Source organism: Phaenicophaeus curvirostris, chromosome 24 (genome assembly GCF_032191515.1).
Source record: "Phaenicophaeus curvirostris isolate KB17595 chromosome 24, BPBGC_Pcur_1.0, whole genome shotgun sequence".
NCBI classification, from domain to species: Eukaryota; Metazoa; Chordata; class Aves; order Cuculiformes; family Cuculidae; genus Phaenicophaeus; species Phaenicophaeus curvirostris.
The window spans coordinates 3130376-3153662 of NC_091415.1; the positions used below are offsets into that span (position 1 = coordinate 3130376).

Consider the following 23287-nt stretch of genomic DNA (forward strand, 5'->3'; position numbering starts at 1 on the left):
CCCCAACACTGGTGAAGAAAGGAGCTCACAGGAGCCTCACAGCTCACCTGCAAAAAGCAGTGTGAAAATGATAGTGAGCTGGTATACCGCGTGTCCCAGGATGTTCTTCATCATGGTGCGGGAGATGAGTGGCTTGTTGCGGCCGTACGGCTTGCGCAACAGCAGGGACTCGGATGGGGGCTCTGTGGCCAGGGCTAAGGAGGCAAAGGTGTCCATGATCAGGTTCACCCACAGCATCTGGACAGCTTTCAAGGGAGAGTCCTGCAGAGAAAGGAGGGAGAACAAGTCACGCCACCAAAACCACCTTTCTCTCCGCTCCCCATTTTGCAGGAGCCTCTGCTCTCATCCTGCCGAGCCCAGCAGCCTCATACCTGCGTGATGCAGGCGCCCGTGAAGGCCACGATGACGGCCACAATGTTAACGGTCAGCTGGAACTGCAAGAACTTGGAGATGCTGTCGTAGACGTTGCGTCCCCACATCACCGCCTTGACGATGCTGGTGAAATTATCATCCGTCAGGATGATGTCCGAAGCCTCCTTTGCCACATCCGTGCCTGCGATGCCCTTGAGGACCAGGAGAAAGTGATGAGGTGAGTCACGGAGCAAGCTCCATGCTCATCGTCTGCTCAGTTCTGCTTCTTCCCAGAAAGAGCCCCAAGAGAAAAATCCGCTGGAGCCAGCGGAGCCGCCGTGCCAGTCCTGCATTTGACAGCAAGTCCTGCTGCGGCTGCACCAAAGCACCTGAGAGAGCAGAAGCTCCAAAGCCTTCAAAACCAGACAGCAGCTCAGCTCCAGAGCCAGAGGGCTCCGAGTCAGCACAGCTTTTCAGCCCCCTCGACACGGATCACAGAGCAGCAAAGTTGGAAAACAGCTTCTAAGTGTGGCTTCTTCCTTATGCCAGAGATCACCGGCATCCCAGGCTGCGCATCTCTGCTGCAAGAGAGGGTTGCGATGCCCAAAGCCCCAGCACCTTCCTGGTGCCTTCTGCCCCATCTGAGCAAGCAGGGCTGCTCACAGCCTCCCAAAAGTCACCTGCAGCATCTGAGAAGGACACAGTTTGCACCGCAGGAGCTGGGCTCGCTGCATTTCTCGCCGCCAGCACACAGAGGCGCTCGCTTTGCGGTCATTAAATGCACCCAAGCGATGCCTCTAACAAGCCAGTTCCCTTGTGCTTTCATCCAGAAGCTCTCTTGAGATTCACAAGTCCCTTCTCAGTTTGGAACCCCCTGTTAAAGGGCTTTGGAGCAAGCAGGACAGAGAAGGAGAAGGAGCCCCACGTGCCGTTTGATCCCTGCTCTCTGCAGACCCAAGGGCAGCGCATCCCAGTGCCGAAGCCCCCAGGAAAACCCAGTGCCTGGTCAGGGTCCCATCCTGGACATGGAAGCAAGTTGCTCTGCTGTACAGTCCTCAAAAGAAGACAGGCTACCTTCTGCTGCTTGTCCTAAAGGCTCCAGAACTACACTTGGATGTTTAACACCTTCATAAAACCCCCTATGCACAAAACATTTCTCCTCAAAACTCCATATGTGGGCTTGCAGCTGCTGGCTCCTGCTCACACACCCAAACTCAAACAATTCACAGGAAACCCATTAAAACAGACAGGTTTATTTCCTTGCTTCTTTCGGACAGGGCAAAGAAAAGCAGCAAACTAGGAGATCAGAGTTCTTCACCATAAACAAATTCCCCCCAGCCAGTGTCAGCACCACACTCAGAGCCTGGGCTGCCAGTTATGAGCCTGGGTGAAGAACTTCAGGGATAAACCAAGTCACACTGATTTACTGGGTGCCCACAGATCCCCTGGACCACACAGCTCAGGTCCCTGCCCTGGGCGATCTGCAAGGTGACCACGTCACCTTCAGCTTGACGCAGCCCCTTCAGGTGGGACAGAGGAGCCCAGCCCTAAGCTGAGCTCTCAAAGAATCAGAGAATGGTTTGAGTCAGAAGGGACCTCAAAGCCATCCAGTCCCACCCCTGCCCTGGGCAGGGACACCTCCCACTGGATCAGGGGCTCCAAGCCCCATCCAACCTGGCCTTGAACCCCTCCAGGGATGGGGCAGCCACCCCTGCTCTGGGCAACCTGTTCCAGGTCCTTCCCACCCTCACAGGAAAACATTTCTTCCCAAGATCTCATCTCCTTCTCCCCTCTTTCAGCTGAAAACCATTCCCCCCATCCTTTCCCTTCACTCCCTGATCAAGAGCCCCTCCCCAGCTTTCCTGGAGCCCCTTTCAGCACTGGAAGCTGCTTTAAGGTTTCCCCAGAGCCTTCTCTTCTCCAGGCTGAACAACCCAAACTCTCAGCCTGTCCTTATACGGGAGGTTCTCCAGCCCTTGGATCATCTCCGTGGCCTCCTCTGGACTCCACTGGTCCAGAAATAACTTCAGTGTTGAGAATAACCAAGCTTGCCATTAGTTTCTCACCCCAGGGAAAACCAACCCCCTGTCCGTACCATGGCAAACCCAACGTCGGCTTTCTTCAAAGCTGGCCCATCGTTGGTCCCATCTCCAGTCACAGCCACCACCTGCCTCTGGTCACCAACGGTGCTGTCAATAATTCCTGAAACAGAGACAAGTGGTTCAGAGAAAACCAACCCCAAGGAGAGGCTCCCAGCAGTGATTATGCTGGAAAAGCACCCGGGCAGAGCAGGATGAGACGCTTTGGTGAGAGGCAGCAGCTGGGGGAGCTTCTCACTCACCTTTCACCAGCGTGTGCTTATCTGTCGGGGAGGAGCGGGCCAGCACACGCAGCTTGGGCCATATCTTATCCAGCTGCTCCTGTTCAACCTGCAGGACAAGGGATGTGAGAAAGGGAAGAGACTCTCCTAGAAAGTTTCTGCCCCACCGGAGAGCAAACCCCAACTGGGACACAACAGTGCCTTCACCTCCAAGCACCCACTGTGCTGAAGATCACAGCAAGCTGAGGAACAAGCTGGATTTATCCAAGGAGAGGAGGAAAACCCAGTGGGATTCAGCGCTTTACGCTGTTACGGCTGTTGGAAAAGCCTCCCAGCCCTGCTGCAGAGCAGGACCCAGGGCTGCTCTCCTACCTCTCCTTTCTCATTGCGGATAAGCCGGTTGAACTCCTTCCCCTCCAGGCACAAGAAGTCCTCCCCTGGCAGCAGGATGCCACACTTGGTGGCAATGGCACGAGCGGTGTTGATGTTGTCCCCCGTCACCATCCGAACGGTGATCCCTGCACGCTGGCACTTCAGGATGGCATCTGGCACCTGGGGGACGAGGACGGAGTCAGGAGGAGCAGATGGACGTCCTGGGTCAGCACTGGTTCCCCCAGGAACCGGGTGGTTCCTCTCCCATCCTCCTGGGGCTCTGGAGAGGGCCACGGCGGGGTGAGGACCCAGCAGCCCACCTCATCCCTGGTGTTGAAACCAGGGATGAGATGATGAATGGAAAACTACCCACAGAAGCCGCTCAGTTTCTCCCTGGGGCGCAGGGGGAAGCAACCAGGGAGCAGAGAAGATGCCTGCTCGCTCTTGTAGCCAAATGCTCCCATGCTGCAGACTCTTGGGTGTGTCTGGAGTGGCTCGTCCGGCACCGAGAGCATGAGACCTTTCAGCTCGTGCTCCAAGGGGAAGCAACCTCAGTGCCTCCTCGCCACGGTGCCGGGTGCCAAGTCACAGCCTCGTGATCCATCACAACAGGGGCATTTTGTCCACCCCTGGCCCCGCTCCGCTCCGGCAGCGCGTTACTGCACTAATGGGTTTAATCTATTACGGAGCAGTTGGGGAAGAGGATATTAGTGAGAAATTAGCAAATTGAATCAAGGGCCTCCAGAGCTGGTGCAGACAGAGCATCCGTAATGCAATTCCCAAACCCAGATACTTGAACATCTAATCAGGAAAGATGCAAGCAAGGCAGGAGCACAGGGATGAGCTCCAAAATGTAATCAAGAACCAGGTATCGGAGGGCTTATTGCATTAGCCCAGCTGCTGGCCCAGCGCCCCCACAGCAGAGGGGGGTGGCGAGCTGCGAGGGCAACCAGCTAGATCAGCCCTGTCCCTCTCCAACACCCTCGGTCACCCCTACATGGTGTCTCCATGCACCTTTCAACTGGTCTGGTTTGTGCACAGACCCCTGGTAGCAGCCGAGAGGAAAGTTTGGGTGGAAAGACCCTGTGCCACCAGGTCATTTTGTCCAGGTATGAGAGAGAAAGGCCAGCAGCGGGGAGTTGGTAGCATGGGGCACCTCAGGGAGGGATGCAGAGAATCATTAAGGCTGGAAAAGACCTCTATGACCATCAAGACCAAGCATCGAAGCTGCTTGTGAATTCATAAGGGGTTCATGGTGAGAGGGACAGGACAAGAGGGAATGGCCTCAAGCTCCACCAGGGGATGTTTAGGCTGAACATTAGGAAAAAATTTTTCATGGAAAGGGTGATTGGGCACTGTCAGAGGCTGCCCAGGGAGGGGGTTGAGTCACCTTCCCTGGAGGGGTTTAAGGGATGGGTGGACAAGGCGCTGAAGGACATGGTTTAGTGATTGATGGGAATGGTTGGACTCCATGATCCAATGGGTCTCTTCCAACCTGGTGATTCTGTGATGGCCCTGAGCAGCAGGGAAAGGGGCTCCTGGCCCAGGAACAGGGCAGGGAGGGGGAGGACAGCCAGGGCAGAGCCTGGTTCGTTACCTCTGGCCGCACAGGGTCCTCTATCCCAACCACAGCGATGCAGGTCAGGTCAGACAGGATCTCATTCTCACTGTCCCAGTCCGGCTCGGGATCAGCAGGGAAGTCCCGGAAAGCCAGGCAGATGGTCCGCAGCCCGTGGCAGGCCATGGGCTCGATCACCTTCTTCACCATCTCATCCCGATCCTTCACCTTGAACACCCGGGGGTCACCGTTCTTATCCAGGATCCTGGTGCACCTAATGCAGAAACGGGTTGGAGAGTGAGGTAGATGAGGTGCTGCCAGCTTAGCAACCTGCTCCCCATCACCCACAGCTCCCTACAGCTTTACCAAAGCCACCTAAAAAGAGTTAAATGCAGCAGGATTTCCCAACAGTCACCTCCCAGTCAGGGCAGCTGGGCACTTGCCACCCTGCAGCCCCCCAGAAAAGCTCCACAAGGCATCAAGAACCTAAAGCCCATGGGACTGAGAGGACTGAAATAGCGAGAGAGGACAGTTACTTGCGGAGGATGATCTCGGAGGCTCCCTTGCTGTACATGCGGAAGCCGCCGTTGCCGTTCTTCAGCACGGTGCTCATGGACTTGCGCACCGAGTTGAAGGTGTAGACCTTGTAGAGCTTCTCCTCCGGCACCTCGTTCCGCACGGCTTGGTAATCCTGCTTCAGGTCCAGCACAAAACCCAGCAGGGCGCACTCGGTTTTGTTCCCCACTTGCCGAGGTAGCCCTCCTTCCTTCTCGGGTGGCTGGAGGGGAAGAAGGGAAAGGAAATGAACATGAGCCAGCAGGGGCCCAGGTGGCCAAGAAGGCCAATGGCATCTTGGCTTGGATCAGAAACGGCGTGGCCAGCAGGGCCAGGGAGGTTCTTCTCCCTCTGGACTCAGCACTGAGGAGACCAAACCTCAAATCCTGTGTTCAGTTCTGGGCCCCTCACCACAAGAAGGATGTTGAGGCTCTGGAGCGAGTCCAGAGAAGAGCAACGAAGCTGGTGAGGGGGCTGGAGAACAGGCCTGATGAGGAACGGCTGAGAGAGCTGGGGGTGTTTAGCCTGGAGAAGAGGAGGCTGAGGGGAGACCTCATTGCTCTCTCCAACTCCCTGAAAGGAGGTTGTGGAGAGGAGGGAGCTGGGCTCTTCTCCCAAGGGACAGGGGACAGGACGAGAGGGAATGGCCTCAAGCTCTGCCAGGGGAGGTTCAGGCTGAACATCAGGAAAAAGTTATTCATGGAAAGGGTCATTGGTCCCTGGCAGAGGCTGCCCAGGGAGGGGGTTGAGTCCCCTTCCCTGGAGGGGTTTAAGGGACGGGTGGACGAGGTGCTGAGGGACATGGGTTAGTGATTGATGGGAATGGTTGGACTCAATGATCCGGTGAGTCTCTTCCAACCTGGTGATTCTATGATTCTTTGAAAAGCAATGCCAAACCTCAGTAGGGTAGGATGGGAGCTGCAGGGATGGTGGGAAGGTCAGAGGATGCGAGGCTGTGCTTTGCCAGCTCACCAGGATCTTGGACGTGTAGGCTGAGTTGATGGCGACACCATTGACTATGAGGTCCAGGACCTTGGGCAGGATGGCTTCAGGGTCGGGGATCTGGCGATAGTGAGTGTCCCCGACGTAGGCCTGCACCACGGTCATGCGGTTCATGGTGAGCGTGCCCGTCTTGTCCGAGCAGATGGCAGTGGCATTGCCCATGGTCTCGCACGCGTCCAAGTGTCTCACGAGGTTGTTGTCCTTCATCATTTTCTGCAAGGGGCACCAAGAGAAGGAAGGTCAGAGCCAAAAATCCTGAATTTCCCCATCACACCCCCAGCAGCCTCGTTGAATCGTAGTCTCACCTTCACAGAATAGGCCAAGGAGATGGTGACAGCCAGCGGGAGCCCTTCGGGCACGGCCACCACCAAGACGGTGACACCAATGATGAAGAACTTGACAAAGTACTGGATGTAAATAGGGGTGCACTCTGCCAGCCAGGGCCGTCTCTGCACCCCAAAGGTGTCAATCACAAAGTACAGCACCAAGATGATGACCGTGATGGCTGACATGATCAACCCTGAGGGAAGAGACGGAGCAGGAGATGAGGGGACACAGGGGAAGGGGACAACCCCTTCTCTCCACGCCACGTCCAGCGAGAGCTCTGAGGGGCCACTGCCACTCACCTGCCTTCCCGATCTGGACCGCCAGGCGCGTGAGCTTCCCTTGCAGTACAGACTTCTCCTTCTTGGGCACCTTCACCTTCTTCTTCTCCTTCTCCTCGTTTTCCACCCCTTCCTGGCTCTTCAGGGGTTGGATCTCTAAGGCCACACCATCCTGAGTTTTAGCTACAGCCCAGGGCAAAACAAGACACCACGTGTGAATAGGAGAGACACCAGGAAAACCTGTAGGACACCACTGAGAAAGATGGTGGTGGGAGAGAGAGAGAAAACCCAGAACAAGAACCATTCCCGATGACACACGCATCCGAGCTCATGGAAACCTCACGTCCTGGGACCCTGCCACCTCTCTCTACAGATTTCTCTGTCATCTACCCCTGGCCCCGTGGATAAAGGATCCTGAGAGCTGACACTGGCGATGCGATCCCTGCACCAGTCACACCTCTAAGGCAGCGCTGCAAGAAACCCTCTTGGCCAGGCTTTGGGGTGGAGGCAGGTCTTTTCTACCCTTCCCCATAGGCAGCTTTACACCCTGGAGAGATGGGGAACACTTAGGGCTGACCCCAGAGAGGTTCTGGTTCCCCCAGTCCGCTGAGGAGCATCCCCACTCCCTCCCAGTGCCAATCCTGCGGCTCAGCAGGAATCACTTGCCAGGGGAGCAGCTGAGGGGGTGAGATGGAGGGGGACGGTTAGAAGTTCAGATGAAGATTGAAGAGGAGCGAGCCAGTTCCTTGAACCCCAGCCCTGAGCCTTCCATCGTGCTTTTAGGACCCGAGACAGCCAGGCTTTCAGCTGCTATAACTGATCTAGTCCAGCTGAAGGGCTGCACTGGGGAAACCCAGGTCAGCTGGAAGGTTTGGAGAGGGATGGGAGGAGGGTAGGAACCTCCCCGAGAGGCTTCTCCTCAGCCATCAAGGTTGGAGGAGCAGTAGTGGCCCCATAGCTACCCACGGCCACCCCAGGACTTGCCCCCTACTTGCTGCTGCCACTCAATGTCTCTAGACACCCTGGAGCTCACAGCTGCTCCACATCGGACACCTCCACGGTTACAACAGATCCAACATGGACAAAACAAGCACCCGGACACTGACGGGAAGGAGGGAAAGTCAAACTGCTGAGAGGAGAGAGAAAGAGAGGTGGAGAGAGAGGTGCAGAAATGGGCTTCCTCCACAGCCTGCAAAGAACAGTGTGAGAAACACTGGCGAAGAGACGCTCACGGAGTCGAGGCCATGGAAGGAGAGGGTGCAACCATCACGTTGGCCAGGCCCTGGGGGACATCTCATCCCAGAAACAGCAGGAGGAGACCCACATCTCTCCCCAAACTGTGCTCAAATGCTTCTGATGGGCATAAGGGCTTCAGAGCCACAAAGCTGTGGTCTATGTCAACATGGATGAGGTTCACCCAAGGAGGGATGCTTTGCCAGTGGTCCTGGCTGCTAGAAGAGCCCTGTCCTCCCTGCACAAAGGCTTTGCCTCACACAGGGGCAACGTGGCCACGGGGGAAGCTGGCCAGCCCCATCCCAGCTACGCTCAGCCCCGTTGTAGGGTGCCGGAGGGCACCGCGATGCCGTGCTGGGGGCCATCGGCCGTGGGACCGTTGCACCCTCTCCCAGGACAACGAGGCGAGAGTCCCGCCGGAGCAGTAAAGAGCACAGACTGATGAGGAGAAGGAAGGAAGGAGGAATGCTCAGTAGTTAGTGTGGTGCTGGTTCAAAGGATGGAGAGGCTGGTTACCTTTGTTGCGATTTTCGGGGGCTCCGGTTTTTTTACCTGTTCAAAGAGAGAAAGGGTGGAGGGCTGAGCACACGGACCCACGTTCACCGTCCGGCTGGTGGGACAGCCCAGGACCAGCCCTGCTCCAAGGGGCTGGGCACTGCTCCGGTAGTGTCTGTGTGCAGGGCTCAGCACCCTCCGGACACCACGCGTGCCTTGGTCTGCTGCTCGGGGCACCAGGGAGGGTCCAGAGCTCCCCAACTCCCCCAGATGCCCCATTCCCAAGGTTTCCCCACCTGCTACAACCCCTCTCAATGCTTTGATGGTGTCTCAGACCTTCAGGAACATGAAACCACTCAGCAGAGCTTGACTTCCACATACAGCACGTGCTGAGCGCTGGTGCTCCCTGCCCTCCCGCTGCTGTTGGGTGCGAGCGGATCCGCAGACCCTCTGTGGGTAGCTCTGTGCCTATCGAGGGGGGTTCTGCCCCCCCAGGGCTGTGGGGGGGCAAGATCTGCATATGGGTGACCCCAAAGTGCCTCCACAACACGGGAAGCACAAAGCTGCTGCAGTCTAACCAAGCCTCGAGTGAAAAGGGGGATGAGCTGCTGAAGCCCCTTGCCCCACTCTGCCCCCAAATCACAGGCTGCTAGGTAAAAGGGACAGAGCTGGGCTTGCTGTGGGGCTGAGTGCCAGAGCTTGAAGGCTGGGAAAACACTGAGCACTGCGCTTGGGCACCTGATGAGCTGCTGCTCAGCTCCAACAGCAGCACCGTTCCCACATCTCACCCCATACTCCCACCTCCAAGCTGGCACCTAAACCCCAAGAGCTCCACAGCCACCAAACCCCAACGATGCCAACCAGATGCCTGCCCTGAGCAAGCAGAGCTGGAGAAACCCAGCACACAATCAGTCCTGAGCCGAAACGGCTGCCAGGAGAGACCCAGCAAGCCTGGCATCGCCTTCCAGGAAGGGCTCCCTGGCACAGGGATGCAGGCAGAGCCAGCGATGCCAGCCAGCAGCTCCCTCCTGCCAGCTCCTCACACCTCGTGGCTGCTCCCAGTGAGCTCAGACCTGCTGAACAGGGGCGCGGGGATACAGGGGAGAGCAGAAGCTTCCCAAGGCTGGTTTGCACCAATGCTGGCTTTAAAGCTGTTGTCGGAGCTAGTATGAAGCAGGGGAAATAATTAGCGAGATGTATTTCAGAGTATTCAAGTCCCAGCACGACTGGCAACACCTCAGCCTCCACTCCCAACGCAGAGCCCCTCCTTTCTCTCTTGCCATCCTCTGCACTTTGCCTCCTTTCCCAGGATGCTCAGGGCACGTCAGCAAAGATCTTCAACAAAGTCCTCAGGGTGCTGGATGGGCAGACATCCAGGACTCACCTTCCCACCACGGGTGGGTAATGAGCACCGTGCCGTGGCACCGCGGGGCATCGCTATCGGCCGCGTTTCCCTCTGAGCCGCGACCCCCCTGTACCCTGCAGCTCCAGGCTGCAGCTGGCTGGAGAACAGAGAGATGGAGCCGTGCCTGAAAGAGCTGGCAAGCGGAGATCTGGGCGCACAGGGGGGGCTTTCCTCAGCCAGCACGATCCCCACGCTGCAGGCGAAGGGTTTCCCCCCTTCAGAGCTCACCGTACCTGCTAGGGTGGCACTAACTGCGTCCCACGGATGTGGGCATAGCTTGTCGTGCACCGGTGGATGCTTCCCAGGAAAGGGAGAAAGGCAAACGGAGGGGAAAAAGGAGGTTGAGCGGATCTCCTTACCTTTCTTCACCTTCTTTTCCTCATCTTCTCCCCCCGCACCCAAGAGAGTGAAGATGATTCCCGTCTGGGAGTTGATACCCACGGCAGTCACCACCATCCTGCCGGAGCCCTCCATCACATGGGTACCTGGCACAGCAGGAAGGTCACGGTGAGACAGGACACAGACACGAACTCGCCATCTCCTCCCCAGCACCAGGACACAGGGACCGGGAGCAGCCACGGCATCACGGCACGAACTCAGCCCAGCCCTGCCCCACGAGAGCCGCTCAGGATCCTCACCCGACAGCAGCATGGGGTCTTTATCCAGCGATTTCTTGACTTGGTCTGACTCCCCGGTCAGGGAGCTCTCATCTATTTTCAGGTCATTGCCCTGGATCAGGATTCCGTCTGCTGGCAAGAGATCACCTAGGAGAGGAGCAAAGAAGGGATCAGGGCAGCTGCAGCTCATCCCTGCCTGCCCCGTCCTGGGAGGAGGCTTCATGTGTCAAGCCAGAGGACGCAAAATTCAACCTTAGACCAAATCTGGAGGGAGGAGAAGCAGCAGATAGGTATTAAAAATAATATCAAACAGCTCCAAAATCTTCACTGATGTACAAAAACACTCTTTTGCTCAGACAGTGCCTCCCTTGTGGTTTTACTGAATCAACACCATGTCCTTCCCAAAGCCTCCTGATGCATCCAAACCGTTACACGATCCCATCACCAACCCACTAGGGTAGAAAAAAGCCCTTTGTGAACATCAACACTGTGTTGGGACCAACCTCCTTCCTGATGGGAGTCGTATGCAATGAGCATATCCCTAATAAAAACGGAGCAGGATCCACTTTGGAGCAATGCCTACATCTCCTTGCTAAGGGAGATGTTCACCAACAAGGACGTGGTTGTGAAAACGTATCTTTTTTAAGACCAGCAGATCATTAAAGAAACCCAAGAGCTCCATCACCTGCACAGAAGCATCTCCCATCGTTCCCAACCCCAGCACGCTGTGAAATAAGAGTTAACTGGAGGAAAACTTGCCCTCAAAGCAAAAGCAAAGCAGAGAGGAAGAACCCCCAGGCTCCTGAGATGGAGGGACAGACCCCAGCCACTACCACCTTCACTCACCGTACTTGATCTGCGCGATGTCTCCCACCACGATCTCAGCCACCGGGATCTGAATGACCTGCCCCTTGCGGATGACCGTGAACTTCTGCTCCTGCTCGATGCGGCTCTGGAGGCCCCGGAATTGTTTCTCCTTGCTCCAGTCGTTGAAGGCGGTCACCAGCACCACGATGATCACCGAAAACAAGATAGCTGCCCCCTCGATCCAGCCAGCCTGCGACTCGCCCTCGTCCTCCACACCACCCGTCGACTGGCCGCACACTGTGGTTGGAGGAGAAAACTCATTTGCACAACGAGACACTCACTTTCCCTGAAGAACACACAGAGTGGAGCCTGGAAGACAGTTACTCCTCCCTCCTCCTCCCTGAGCTGGTCCAAGGGCTTCCCCTGCTCTCAAGAGAGGGTTTTCTTTGACCCTGGTGGCATTGAGGATTTTTTCTCTCTTCTAAACTTTTCATTTTTGGCAGAGACTGGGCTGAGAGAGTTGGATGGAGGCTGAGACAACTGGTTTCTATTTCCAGTTGCAGCACCCAGCCCTCCTTTCACTGTGTGACCCTTGAGTGAGTCACTGCATCTCCGGATCCCTGCTTCTGCTCGACTCCTCCAACGATACAGAGATGCGGGGCCAGGGAGGAGACACGATGCCATCGCTCAGCCACACATGGGGTGCATGGCTGGGAAGAGCACTCCTTGGCCAGGGGGAGGAACCAGGGGACAGATAGCCTTGTCCGTCCATGCTCAAACCAAAAGAGAAGCCCCATGGGACTTGGGAAGCCACTGGACCAGACAGACCCCTTCACTTTTGAGCATCGTTTTGAGGAGCAGCTCTGAGCCAGCTGCACCCAGACACGTCAGTGCAGGCAGGTCCCTGGACATGGGTTGGACCACACCAAGGAACCTTAGGATGGGGAGAAGACACCACCTAAAGCAAGAGCAGAAGTAGCTCTTTGCTTCATCTGCACCAGAGTGCAGGGACCCATGGAGTGATCTTAGAGACAACATCTGTCCCAAAGCCTTGCTCCCACATCATCAGACACGATGGCTCACGTGGGTCCCCCACCAAGCATCCCACCACGCTGCGGGGACCTCAGCGACTCACATTCATTGTCACCGCCCGGAGGGTGGTAGAAGGACAGGCCCAAGGAGATTATGGCTGCGATTTCCAAGATGATCAGCGTGACGTCCTGAAGTGCCTCCCACACTAACTGCAGGAACGTCTTGGCCTTTTTGGGAGGAATGAAGTTCTGGCCGAAGACCTGCCGCCTCTTCTCCAGGTCGGTTGGGTTCCCGGACAGACCTGGAAATGGGAAAGATGGAGATGAAGATAAACCCAACCACTGTCTCCCTTCAGTGCTGGTGGAACCTTCATAGGGGGTAACTCCATGCTGGTACAGAGGGACCCAAGTCAGGGCTTTGGTCCTTCGCCCTCAGGGCAGGGAACATCCAGCCAGGATGCTGCAGGAGAGCGCGCAGTGGCCAGGACGAGCACACGGAGCCACCTTTCCCTGGAGCCGCAGCCTCGTGAAGCACCCGAGTGCCAGTTAGTGCCAGTTGGCACTGGCCGGCTTGTTTACATGCTGCATCAAATTAGCCATAAATCTGGCACTGCGAGCGGCGCTCAGAGCTGTCGGAGCCACCTGATCCCTCTTCTCCTGCCAGCTCGGAGGAGCAGCCGCCGCGGAAAGCGACACGGCGCAGCAGGAGCGTCTCCGAGCTTGGCCGAGCCCCACGGATACCAGGGATGGGGCAGCGTGGCCAGAACAGCTCCCACTGGGACCTGGTGGAAAAGGGGTGCTGGGAGAGAGAGGAGGAGCAGGACAGCCATGAGCTGATCTGCTGCTCCCTCTGTGCGCACAGAGCAACCCTAGAAATAGGGGAGCAGAAGAGGGGAGCCTGAAGCCCTGCAGCAGAGGACTAAGAGCACAGCAGCTTTCTCAGGGCCAGCAATGGGATATGGCAATTAGCCCCACTGCCTCCCCGGCCATCCCTGCAATAACGCTGGTGGGTTCCAAGGGGAAAGCAGCTTCCCCTGCCCAGCACCACCTTAATCCAGCCCGGCGCTGAGCACCCCCTGCTCTCCACCTTAAGATGGCCCATAGGGCTCCTGCCAGCTCCCGAGATGCACCGGGCAGGCGGCTGTAACGCCTGCCCCTGCTCACATCCCGGTGCCTGGAGCAGCCTGGCAGAGTCGTCTTGCCAGGGAAACCAAGCCCTCCCACTCGGGGCCACCTCCCCACCAGCTCCATGTCATCCCAAGCAGCGGGATGAACCCCATTCCCTCCCAAGCACCCCCCCTTTCCGCTGCGGCTACACCCTGCGGCTGCAGGGAGGGGACGCGCTGGCAGAGCTGCCCAGCCATCCCCACCCAGCCGTGACGAGGCAGCAGGATCCTGGGATCTCCCAGCCCCGATTCCCGCCCAACATCCTTGGCAGGACGAATGGAAAATATGGCTAAGAGCCACAGGTTGACTCACGCCGGCGCCTGGGCCGCGGAGGAGGCACGGCGTGCGCCGCAGGCAGGCGTGCCGGGCACACAGACACACGCGCTCCTGCGCGAGGACATGGGATGCTGCCACAGGGCAGGAGAGGTTGCACACGTGGCTTTTTCCAAAAACCCACGTCCCACACCCACAGGCATGATCCCAGAGCTGGTCCCCCAACTCTCGAGGCGCTTTCGATTTTTCTGTGCGGCCACCTGCCCGTGCTGTAAACCCTTGGGTGCTAGGAGCAAGTGGTTTCTCCCCTCTGTTCCCCTTTTAATGCCAAGAATGGGATGCATCACCGTGCAAAGAAAGGTTGCGAAGAGCAGAAGCCGTGGGCAGGTACCCCAGGCGCACACCGTGACCACAGGCTCCCAGCAAAATTCCTCCTAGCTGGAGCCTGGAGGCACCGATGAGGAATTTTGGATGGATGCCACAAGTGACAGCAAGGGAACAAAACCCTGGGCAGACACCGGTCCCCCATTAGAGAGGAGGCACTGCAGCTTGGGAAAGATGCTTCTGGGTAGCAAAGCCTTCAAGGCAAGGAGCCTCGGGAGCGTGTTCCTCGCCCTGGCTCAGAAAGGAGGTGGCAACAGCCTCAGGAGCCGCTAATGCCAGCGGGTGAGTCAGGGCGGCGTTGGCCAACGCTCGTCACCCAGGGGACACCGGGAAGGGAGACGCTGAAATCCGTGACTCACCGAAGCTGCCTGTGTTTTGCTGCCACCACCGCCTCTCGCTCCCGTTCCCAACCCAGCTCGGAGAGATGGATGGAAGAGGAGGAAAACCAGCACCCAGTGGCGAGCCACCCCATCACCCTTTAGGAGGAGCATCTACGGGGTTGGGGTCCACCGACACCTCCTAGGGCAAGAGGCAGAGCAGCAGGTCCCTGCAGACCCCTTCCTCACTGATGCTCCTCTGGTGACACCCAGAAAGAACATAGAGCCCCACGATCCCTGCCAGAGCTGTGCATAACGAGCAGAAGGATAATGAGCACGGGGTCGGGTACAGACATCGGCACAGGGCTGCTCACTGCAATCCAGAGCTGGGATGCGCACCCAGTGATGCCCCATCTCGAAGCTCCCAGGATTTTGCAGGGCTGTGCCAGCTCAGGAGGGGTTTGCAGGCAAAGGCAGGCTCAGGGGGAAGTCTGAGCCAAACGCAGCTCTCCCAGAGGGAAACAGCCCCACACTACACATACCAAGACACCGCCAGCACTCCCCAGACTGAATACCTTTCACTAAACCCCGGCTGGGATATCCCAGCTGCAAACGCAGTCTGAGCTTGCCTGTCCTGCCCTGTGCTCTCAGGGGCAAGCAGCTGCCTAGGGACTCGGTTTCCCATTTTCCAGGTTTCACCTGTGGATACACTGAGGCAGGGGAGATGCTCCCATTGCAGCTTCCCAACCTGCCAGGGTAGCGCTCACGGAGAACCAGTCTTGGCACTACAGGAGCCAAAAGCCCAGCTTGAACGGGATGGGATGGAGCTGCCACAGGCTGCCTTGGGCTTTCATTCCTCCTAAAAATCCCAGTTGTAGGAAATAACCTTTCTTTGCTTTCTGGGCTCAACCAGACAGGGTTTGGAACAGGCAGCAAAGCTCATCTCCAGAGCGAGAGGGTGAAGCAGGGATGCACCGGGGGCACAAGACGCACCACTGCCTGAAAGCAGCGTATGGGATCAAAGAACAAGAGCTATCAGGCCAAGGCAGAGCCTTTTTGGTTCTATCCCCCCCTCCTCTCTCTTCCCACCCCCAAAGAAGCGCATTCCCATTTTGGCAGGGTCAAACACATTGTTTTGCGACCTGGCCTTGGTATTTCCACCGGGACTCCCCCCCTTCTCTAATGACATCCCGATATTGTCTCCCCTTCCCGCTCCCACTCACAGCTGGGAAACGCGCTAATCCCCAAGCTTACAGCACTAATAATAACCCGCAAGTTTTTGGAGCCGAGGCACATCCATATCCCCCATCCCACAAAGCCACCACAGGGCTGCGTCCTGCTCGTGCTGTAAAATCTGGGTGCTGTGAGCAAGTGGTTTCTCCCCTCTGTTCCCTTTCTAATGCCAAGGATGGGATGCGTCACCATGCAAAGGTACCCACAGTCACCCCATGCCATCAGCCCCAGTGCTCGTCTCTGCTCACCAACAAGGTGGGTCCCCAAAAAGCCAACCCAGACCATGGCAGGAGGTGACATCCTTCCACCAAAGCCTCCCTGAAGTGACCTGGCACCTGCAGGCAAGCACTACTGCCACCACTTAAACCTGTGATGCTCAGAAGCACCCAACCACCAGGTTTTAAGCTTCCAGAGGTGCTCAAGAAGCCCTAGGGAGCAGGAGGAGCCCTGCGTGCAACTTCCCACCCCCAGCAGTGCCCTGTCAGCACCTCATCCCCACCCACATCCTGCATCCCTTCCATCCTCTCGGGGGATGCAGCGCTCCAGGCTACACCTCGGGGCAATCTGCAGGAGAGATGCTCATCCTTTTCTGTGTCATCCATCTCTACCTTAAACGATCATAGAATCACTAGGTTGGAAAAGACCTCTGAGATCATCAAGTCCAACCGTACCTGTCCACTACTAAATCATATCTCTGAGTGCTTCATCCACCCATCTTTTAAACCCCTCCAGGGATGGGGACTCCACCACCTCCCTGCGCAGCCTCTGCCAGTGCCTGAGAACCCTTTTGGTGAAGAAATATTTCCTAATGTCCAATCTGAACCTGCCCTGGCGCAACTTGAGGCCATTCCCTCTTGTTCTATCACGTGTCATTTCATTAAGCTGCAGGGAGCTGTCTCCCACAAGGCTTGCGACCAACTCCCAGTGCAATGGGACCGTGCTTCGAGCTCAACCACCGGTTATTTGAGCCACCATCCTCCAGCCACTAGCTTGAACCTTGCACAGATCATAGAATCACCAGGTTGGAAGAGACCCACCGGATCATCGAGTCCAACCATTCCTATTAAACACTAAACAATGTCCCACAGCACCTCGTCCACCCAGATCTAGCTCAGAAGCACCAGCCAGACCCAAGAGGGTGATCCCACACCTTGCAGACCCCAGGACGGCCGCTTACCTTCAACCGGCGACGTCTTCAACCTCTTGCAGACGTTCTGCACGCCGCCATAAGAGTCATTGAGCCGGGCAACTGCCTCGGCACTCCTCAGCTCCATCAGGTTCCTGAGCTCCACCATGGAGCAACCAAAGTCCCCCTCATGATTGCCTTCAGCAACCGAGTTCCCGGGGTGGTGGTCAGCCACGTTATTCGTCATCTTGCCGATGCGGAGGCGGTGACGCTGGCTCGCGGCTCCTGCAACGCCCTCCCTCGAGGGTCCGACGGGGGGAAGCTCAGCGCGGCCCCTTCCCTGGGGGCTTCCCGGGCGAAGCGGGTGCCTCTATCCAAGCCCAACTTCTCCGGATAAAGGTGTAAACAGGATGTGCATGTTACCGCGGAGGCGACCTTAGCAACGACCAGCGTGCATCTCCCGCAGAAGGAGGAGGGCTCCCTGGATACCACAGCAACTGGAGCTGCAAAAACAAAGATGGGAAACAAAAATATCAGCATGAGGAGGCCTACTAATAAACGCACGCGCCCCGAGGGACGGGCAAGTGGGAGCAATCATAGAATCACAGAATCACCAGGTTGGAAGAGACCCACCGGATCATCAAGTCCAACCATTCCTATCAAACACTAAACCATGTCCCTCAGCACCTCGTCCACCCATCCCTTAAACCAGGGAAGGGGACTCAGTGGTACCCAAGGGTGGGCACCCACCAGAAGTAGCTCGGTTTGGAGGTGCCGCCTTGCTCACCCGGCTCCAGGGGTCAGCATGATTTGACCTAAAAAACCCAGATGAGCAGAAGTTGACCTTGCAGGGAACTCAGACAAGCTTGGTACAGACTGAGGTATTTCATGGGCACTTGGCCACGCTGCGGGGAAAACCGGCGGCAGCAGCTCCGGGGCCGGGCAGGAAGGGCGCCCAGGTGGTTCTTCACTCAATCCTCAGCTGCCCAGCTCAGAAAGAAAAAAAGCTCCCATTCAGTTTGGTTTAAAAATACATCTCGGCAGTGGAAAACAGCTGCTTCCTCTGCAGGCTGTTGACCTGGGGAGGGAGCACCAGCGCAATGCACTGCCAACAGGTAAGCAGAAGCATCCCAAGATAACCAGCACTGATGGGAAGGGGCTCACAGCACCCAGCGGACTCGTAATGAGCGGAGGGATTCAGCAGGAGACAGAGAAGCCACTAAAACCCACGTGTTTCTCTAAAATAAAGAGGTTTTTGCATTAACCATGCCCTCGCAGGCTGTGCCTTGGGAAGCCCTCTGTACTCTGTTCACAAGCTCTCGCACCGTCGCCTCGAAGGCAGCGAGTGGGCTTTCAGTCTCAGCTCTTCAAGCCCCAAAATTGCTCCCACCAACAAGACCCGAGCACTGGAGCCAGGCAGGGACCATGAGTACCCCATAGCTCCCCACTTCCTGGGGGGTTTGGGGTCCCCCACTGGCATCCAGGCAGAGCGGATGGATGCTGGGGACAGCTGGGGACACAGAGGGAGCAGGCAGAGCAGAGGGAGACAGGGCTTTCTCTCACTGAAGGTGCCCTCTGGCTCCGCTCTCAAGCTTAGATGCCAGCAGTGATGCTCCCAGACACCTCTCCAGCATTAGAGAGGCAAACAGTCTTCAAGGGAGGCTCTTTATGGAGAGAAAATAAAGTCTTTCCTAGAACAATATTCATTTATAACAAAAGGGGAATGGCCACTAAGGCAGCATCAGCGCTGAGATGGAGGTGCAGAGGTGGCAGAGCAAAAAGCTGCTTCCCAGGAGCACATAGGATGTACCAGCCTTCACAAACCCAACAAAGAGGCACCAGACCATCACAAGGCCATCCCAGCACCATCCTGGTCCAAACAACCCCAATTCCAGCCCTGTTCACACCAGCTTTGCAACCTCTGGTGCAGCAAGACCCCCAAAAAGCAAACTCCTCCCTATACACCCCACTCAGGGCCTCATCCCTGCGAGCAGCTCCTCTCCCCGCCAGCAACGCCCAGGGTGCTCTCGGCATTATCAGGAAGCAACAGGCACCAACAGAACCTCAGGAGCACCAGCCACCAGCACGAGGAGGTCTTGTCCACGAGCTGCAGGCAGCAAAGGGATGAGGAACACAGGGATGTGGCTCCTGGGGCAGCCAAACTTGCACCTTGGGGGCACAAGAAGGTTGCTGTTGCCCCATCAAGCAGAGATCACCAGCTAGGGCACCAGCATCTCCTTATGGAGCATCATCTGCCCCATCAAGCAGAGATCACAGCATCCCTGCCTCAGCATCCTTGGCCATGCCCAGCCTGGTCACCCCACAGCTCCTCGGGGAGCTGAGCTCATCTATCATTTAAAGGTATGAAAGCTGCCAGCAGCAGGAGGTAGGAGCTGACAGGTCCAATTAAGCAGAATCCTGCTGATTAAGAGGAAAAAAAATAAAAAAAGAGATAATTCCCCCCGCCTCACCGCACTCATTTTTCCTCTCTTTCATAGCAGCAAACATCTTCTGAGGAGAGCTCAGAGGTTAAGACAAAGACAGTTAATTAACACTAGAGTGACCTAGTCCATAATTACCCCTGAAGGAGCCCCCGGGGCACCGATCATCACCAGTTCAAACCCATCTGTGAGGCTCCTTCCCTCCAGCAGCGCCAGCCCTGGGGACTCTATCGGTCAGGAAGAAAGGAGGGACCACGACAGGGGCTGCATCTGCTTTGAGCATCCTCCTCCAGCCCCACCAGAGATGCACTCCTGATCCCTCTCTGTCCCATCCCACTGGCACAGGACCTGGCCAGGCAGGGAAAAGATCCATCCCAGGCAAATACAGCGCTGTGCTCAGGCTTCCCTAAGAGCCAACGCTCTAATGAGCAACTAATGAGTCCAGCAGCATTCAGTGGACTGTCCCTAACTCAAATAACTCACCCCCAGAGCCCCCAGGCACCAGAGAGCAAGAAGTGCTCCCTGAAGGTCCCTTTGGGATGCAGGGCAAGAAAACACAGGTTGGAAAGCCCAACTGGGAGCCTGCACGGGACCCCCTGAGCCACCAGAGATACCATGTCCCCCTCCAAACAGTGTCCCCAAGCAGGACAAGTGTGGCTGCAGGCAAGGAGTTTGGGGGTGGCAGTGAGAAAGGACACGGATCCTCTCAACCTGGGGTCCGGGACGTGGAGCAAGGGGAAGGAGCCTGCATGTACCAGGAAGGAGGCAGCGGCTGGCGAGGAGCAGTGGAGCCAACGCGGTGCTGCAGCCAAACCTGCCCAGAATAATAAACGGCTGCATTACACCTCCGTCCTGGCTGGGGAGAGCGGCTGCAGGCCAGTGCCGGGGCTGGAACAGCCCTCCGCGTGAGTTTACCCTGCCCAGCACAGCAGAGCAGCACAAAGAAAAGCATCCGCTGGCTTTTAAAGCTTGGGAGAGAGTAAAATGAGCTGCTCAGAGAGGGGCTAGAAAAAAAGCAATCAGCTGGACATCTCACACAAGACTAATTGCCCAGGGAAGCGGTGGCAAGGTGCTCAAGGCCAGGTTGGATGGGGTTTTGATCACCTAGATCCAGTGGGAGGTGTCCCTGCCCATCACAGGGAACTGGATGGGCTTTAAAGCACCTTCCAATTCAAACCATCCCACGATTCTATGATCCTAAGACACCTTCAACCAAGCCACGAGCTGTCTCGCTGCATCGCCAGCGGCACAGCCAGCACCAGCAGCCCAGCACACGCCAGCCTGGGCCAGCAGGGAAGAGCAGGAATCCTCCCTGCTCAGCTCAGCGCACTCAGACTGGAGCCCAGCAGGCAGACACAAGCATCACCCCACGACCCATGAAGAAAGAGGAAATCTGCACCTCAGCTCAGCTGCCCCTGCATCTCGCTCCAGCCTGGACATCATCCACCAGCCAGGGCAGAAAGCACCATGCTGAGGAAAAACACCACCAGCTGCTGCCACAAACTCTGCTGGGCTGGCAGAGCAGCTCAGCCAGGCAGGATCAAGCCCACGGAGCAAACCTCAAGCCATTTAGATCCAAGTTTATCGCCTTCCTCAAGCTGGATTGGCACAGAGGCTGGTGCATCCCAGCCCCACGCGCTGCCCCTCGCTCAGGGATCCTCCAGCCTCCAGAGCAGCATCCACAGCACTTTGCCTCCTCTCCTCTTCGGGGATGGGGTACTGGGGGTTGTCACGTCAAACTCAATGTTAACAGCATCCCAAATGGGGTGGGAAACCCCAAAACCTTGAAACAGCCCATCCTGGTCTGGTTTAAGGAGTTTCCATCTCCTGTGCTGAGCCCCAGAGCACAGCCATACGGACCCTCGACTCTCCAGACAGGCACACGAGCTCCAAAAGTAGCCAATTAAAGCAGAAAAACGGACCTGAAGCACCTTCCACTGCCTGCTCGCTGGGAAGCATCCCAGGAGAGACTACGTAGACCTCTCAACTCTCCTTCCCACTGTGCTGGCCACACCACAGCTCAGCACCTGGGAGCCGTGGTCCCACGCGGGAGTGATGCTCTAATGGGAGAGGGAGCCAAAAAGCTGCTGGAATGGGCTCCATTTGCCAAGAAAATCACCAGGAAAGACGGATCAAGTGCTGCTGCCGATGGAGAGTGTTCAGGGAGGGGAAGGGACCCTGCTGGGCTGCCCCTGGCAGCCGGGAAGGTGCAGGGAGATGCCAGGGAGTTGTGCACCAGGATCTTTGCGCAACAGAACATGCTCGCTTTTGATAGAGATGAAAGCCTCAGGTTCTGCTCTTGGCAGGCGTGGGGAGGGCACAAATCCCTGCTGAGGGGTTTGCTGGGGCTGAGCCAGGTCCATCTCCCACGACGGAGGCACAACGGAGCTCCCAGGGCAACGTGGAGCAAGAAGTGGTCCCCGAGCCACGGCAACACCAACGCGGGGTGGATTTTTGAGTGGCAAACACCACTCTCCTCAAGTCCTCCACCTCCCACCTTCACTCCCTGTGAAGAGGGAGAAGGATCGGGCCCCTCCCCTGCACACTCACCAAATCGCAATGTGCAGATGGCAGCTCCCAGCAACACCCATGGCTTAACCCCTCCTGTGCTGGGGGGCCACGACACCCCAGGAAAGGCACCTGGAGAGCTATCGGGAGAGAGAGAAAAGTGGAAGGAGCTGAGATGGTGACTCACAGTGGCAAACTGCATGGTCCGGAGAGCCGAGGCTGGATCCCAAGGGGCAGGGGGTGCATCTCAGGAAGGATTTTCCCAGGAAACGCTTCCCCCAGCGCCTTCTTGCAGGCGAGAAGGAAGAAGCCACAGGATAGAGCAGGCAGCAAAGGTCACTGGGCAGGGACCTACACCTTCCAACCCAATGTCACAGAGAAGGGCCGTGCCCTGAGCAGGAGAGGGTGGAAGAGGCAAGAGGGGACGAGGCCAGCCCCAAACACCCCAGACAGACCTCTCCAGGCATGAGCGCCACTCACAGCACCCTAAGCCAGCACCAGCACGGGAGCAGGATCTGCCCCTCTTCCCCCCGCAAGTAACGCTGGCATCCACCTCTCCTCCCTCCTTGCCTCTGGGTGCCGAGACCAGACTTGGTCCCCCAACCAGAGCTCCCCTGCTCAGGCACCTGCATCACCCACAGGACGTTACCCCCACGCTGGTGCCTCCTCCCACCGTGGCATCCGCTTCCTTTGCTGAGTCTGCTGCCCTCCCCAAGGGAGGGGACGGTGGCATTTCCCTCCCCACGGGGCCACCCCAGTGGGAAACCCCCAGCAACATCCACCCCACACCCATCCTGGGATGGGGAGACCCAAATGACTGCAAGACCCTCTCAGACAACACAGTGACACGTGTTGTCAGAGGCACGGGAAGGAGATGCTGGCCCCGAGATGTCACCACCAGCAGCCCCAGCTCCCCGTCCTCCTCTGTCACCGAAGCATGAATTGCACCAGCCCACAGATGGCAGAGCCTGTAGTAGTTCTCCCCCACACCTCCACCGAGGCACATGCTTCCCTGCTGATGGGAGCAGGGTGAGCGCTCACTCGGTGCCGAGAGCGCAGCTAGCGTGCACGGTGTGCTCCGTGTGCTCGTGCACCGAGGGATCATAGAATCACAAAATCATCAGCTTGGAAGAGACCCACCGGATCATCGAGCCCAACCATTCCCATCAATCACTAAACCCTCAGCACCTCAGCGCCTCGTCCACCCGTCCCTTAAACCCCTCCAGGGAAGGGGACTCAACCCCCTCCCTGGGCAGCCTCTGCCACTGCCCAGTGACCCTTTCTGTGAAAAATTTTTTCCTAATATTCAGCCTAAACCTCCCCTGGTGGAGCTTGAGGCCATTCCCTCTCGTCCTGTCCCCTGTCACTTGGGAGAAGAGCCCAGCTCCCTCCTCTCCACAACCTCCTTCCAGGGAGTTGTAGAGAGCAATGAGGTCTCCCTTCAGCCTCCTCTTCTCCAGGCTAAACACCCCCAGCTCTCTCAGCCA

At 57.2% G+C, this 23287-nt stretch overlaps 1 protein-coding gene across 4 annotated transcripts in view; it reads right to left on the reverse strand.

Annotated features, from left to right (window-relative positions):
• ATP2B4 (ATPase plasma membrane Ca2+ transporting 4) overlaps positions 1 to 23287 on the reverse strand; it is a 50060-nt gene that overhangs the window by 13176 nt on the left and 13597 nt on the right. For all 4 annotated transcript variants that reach the window (XM_069876072.1, XM_069876074.1, XM_069876073.1 and 1 more), the window contains exons 2-17: positions 16903 to 17354; positions 12456 to 12653; positions 11360 to 11617; positions 10535 to 10660; positions 10256 to 10381; positions 8513 to 8548; positions 6785 to 6946; positions 6464 to 6678; positions 6129 to 6371; positions 5138 to 5379; positions 4641 to 4875; positions 3044 to 3223; positions 2693 to 2780; positions 2447 to 2553; positions 372 to 563; positions 48 to 261 (exon numbers count right to left, since the gene is read on the reverse strand). In XM_069876072.1, coding sequence (XP_069732173.1) covers positions 48 to 261; positions 372 to 563; positions 2447 to 2553; positions 2693 to 2780; positions 3044 to 3223; positions 4641 to 4875; positions 5138 to 5379; positions 6129 to 6371; positions 6464 to 6678; positions 6785 to 6946; positions 8513 to 8548; positions 10256 to 10381; positions 10535 to 10660; positions 11360 to 11617; positions 12456 to 12653; positions 16903 to 17098 — 2818 coding nt within the window. In that variant the 5' untranslated portion in view covers positions 17099 to 17354. The remainder of the gene's footprint in view (positions 1 to 47; positions 262 to 371; positions 564 to 2446; positions 2554 to 2692; positions 2781 to 3043; positions 3224 to 4640; positions 4876 to 5137; positions 5380 to 6128; positions 6372 to 6463; positions 6679 to 6784; positions 6947 to 8512; positions 8549 to 10255; positions 10382 to 10534; positions 10661 to 11359; positions 11618 to 12455; positions 12654 to 16902; positions 17355 to 23287) is intronic.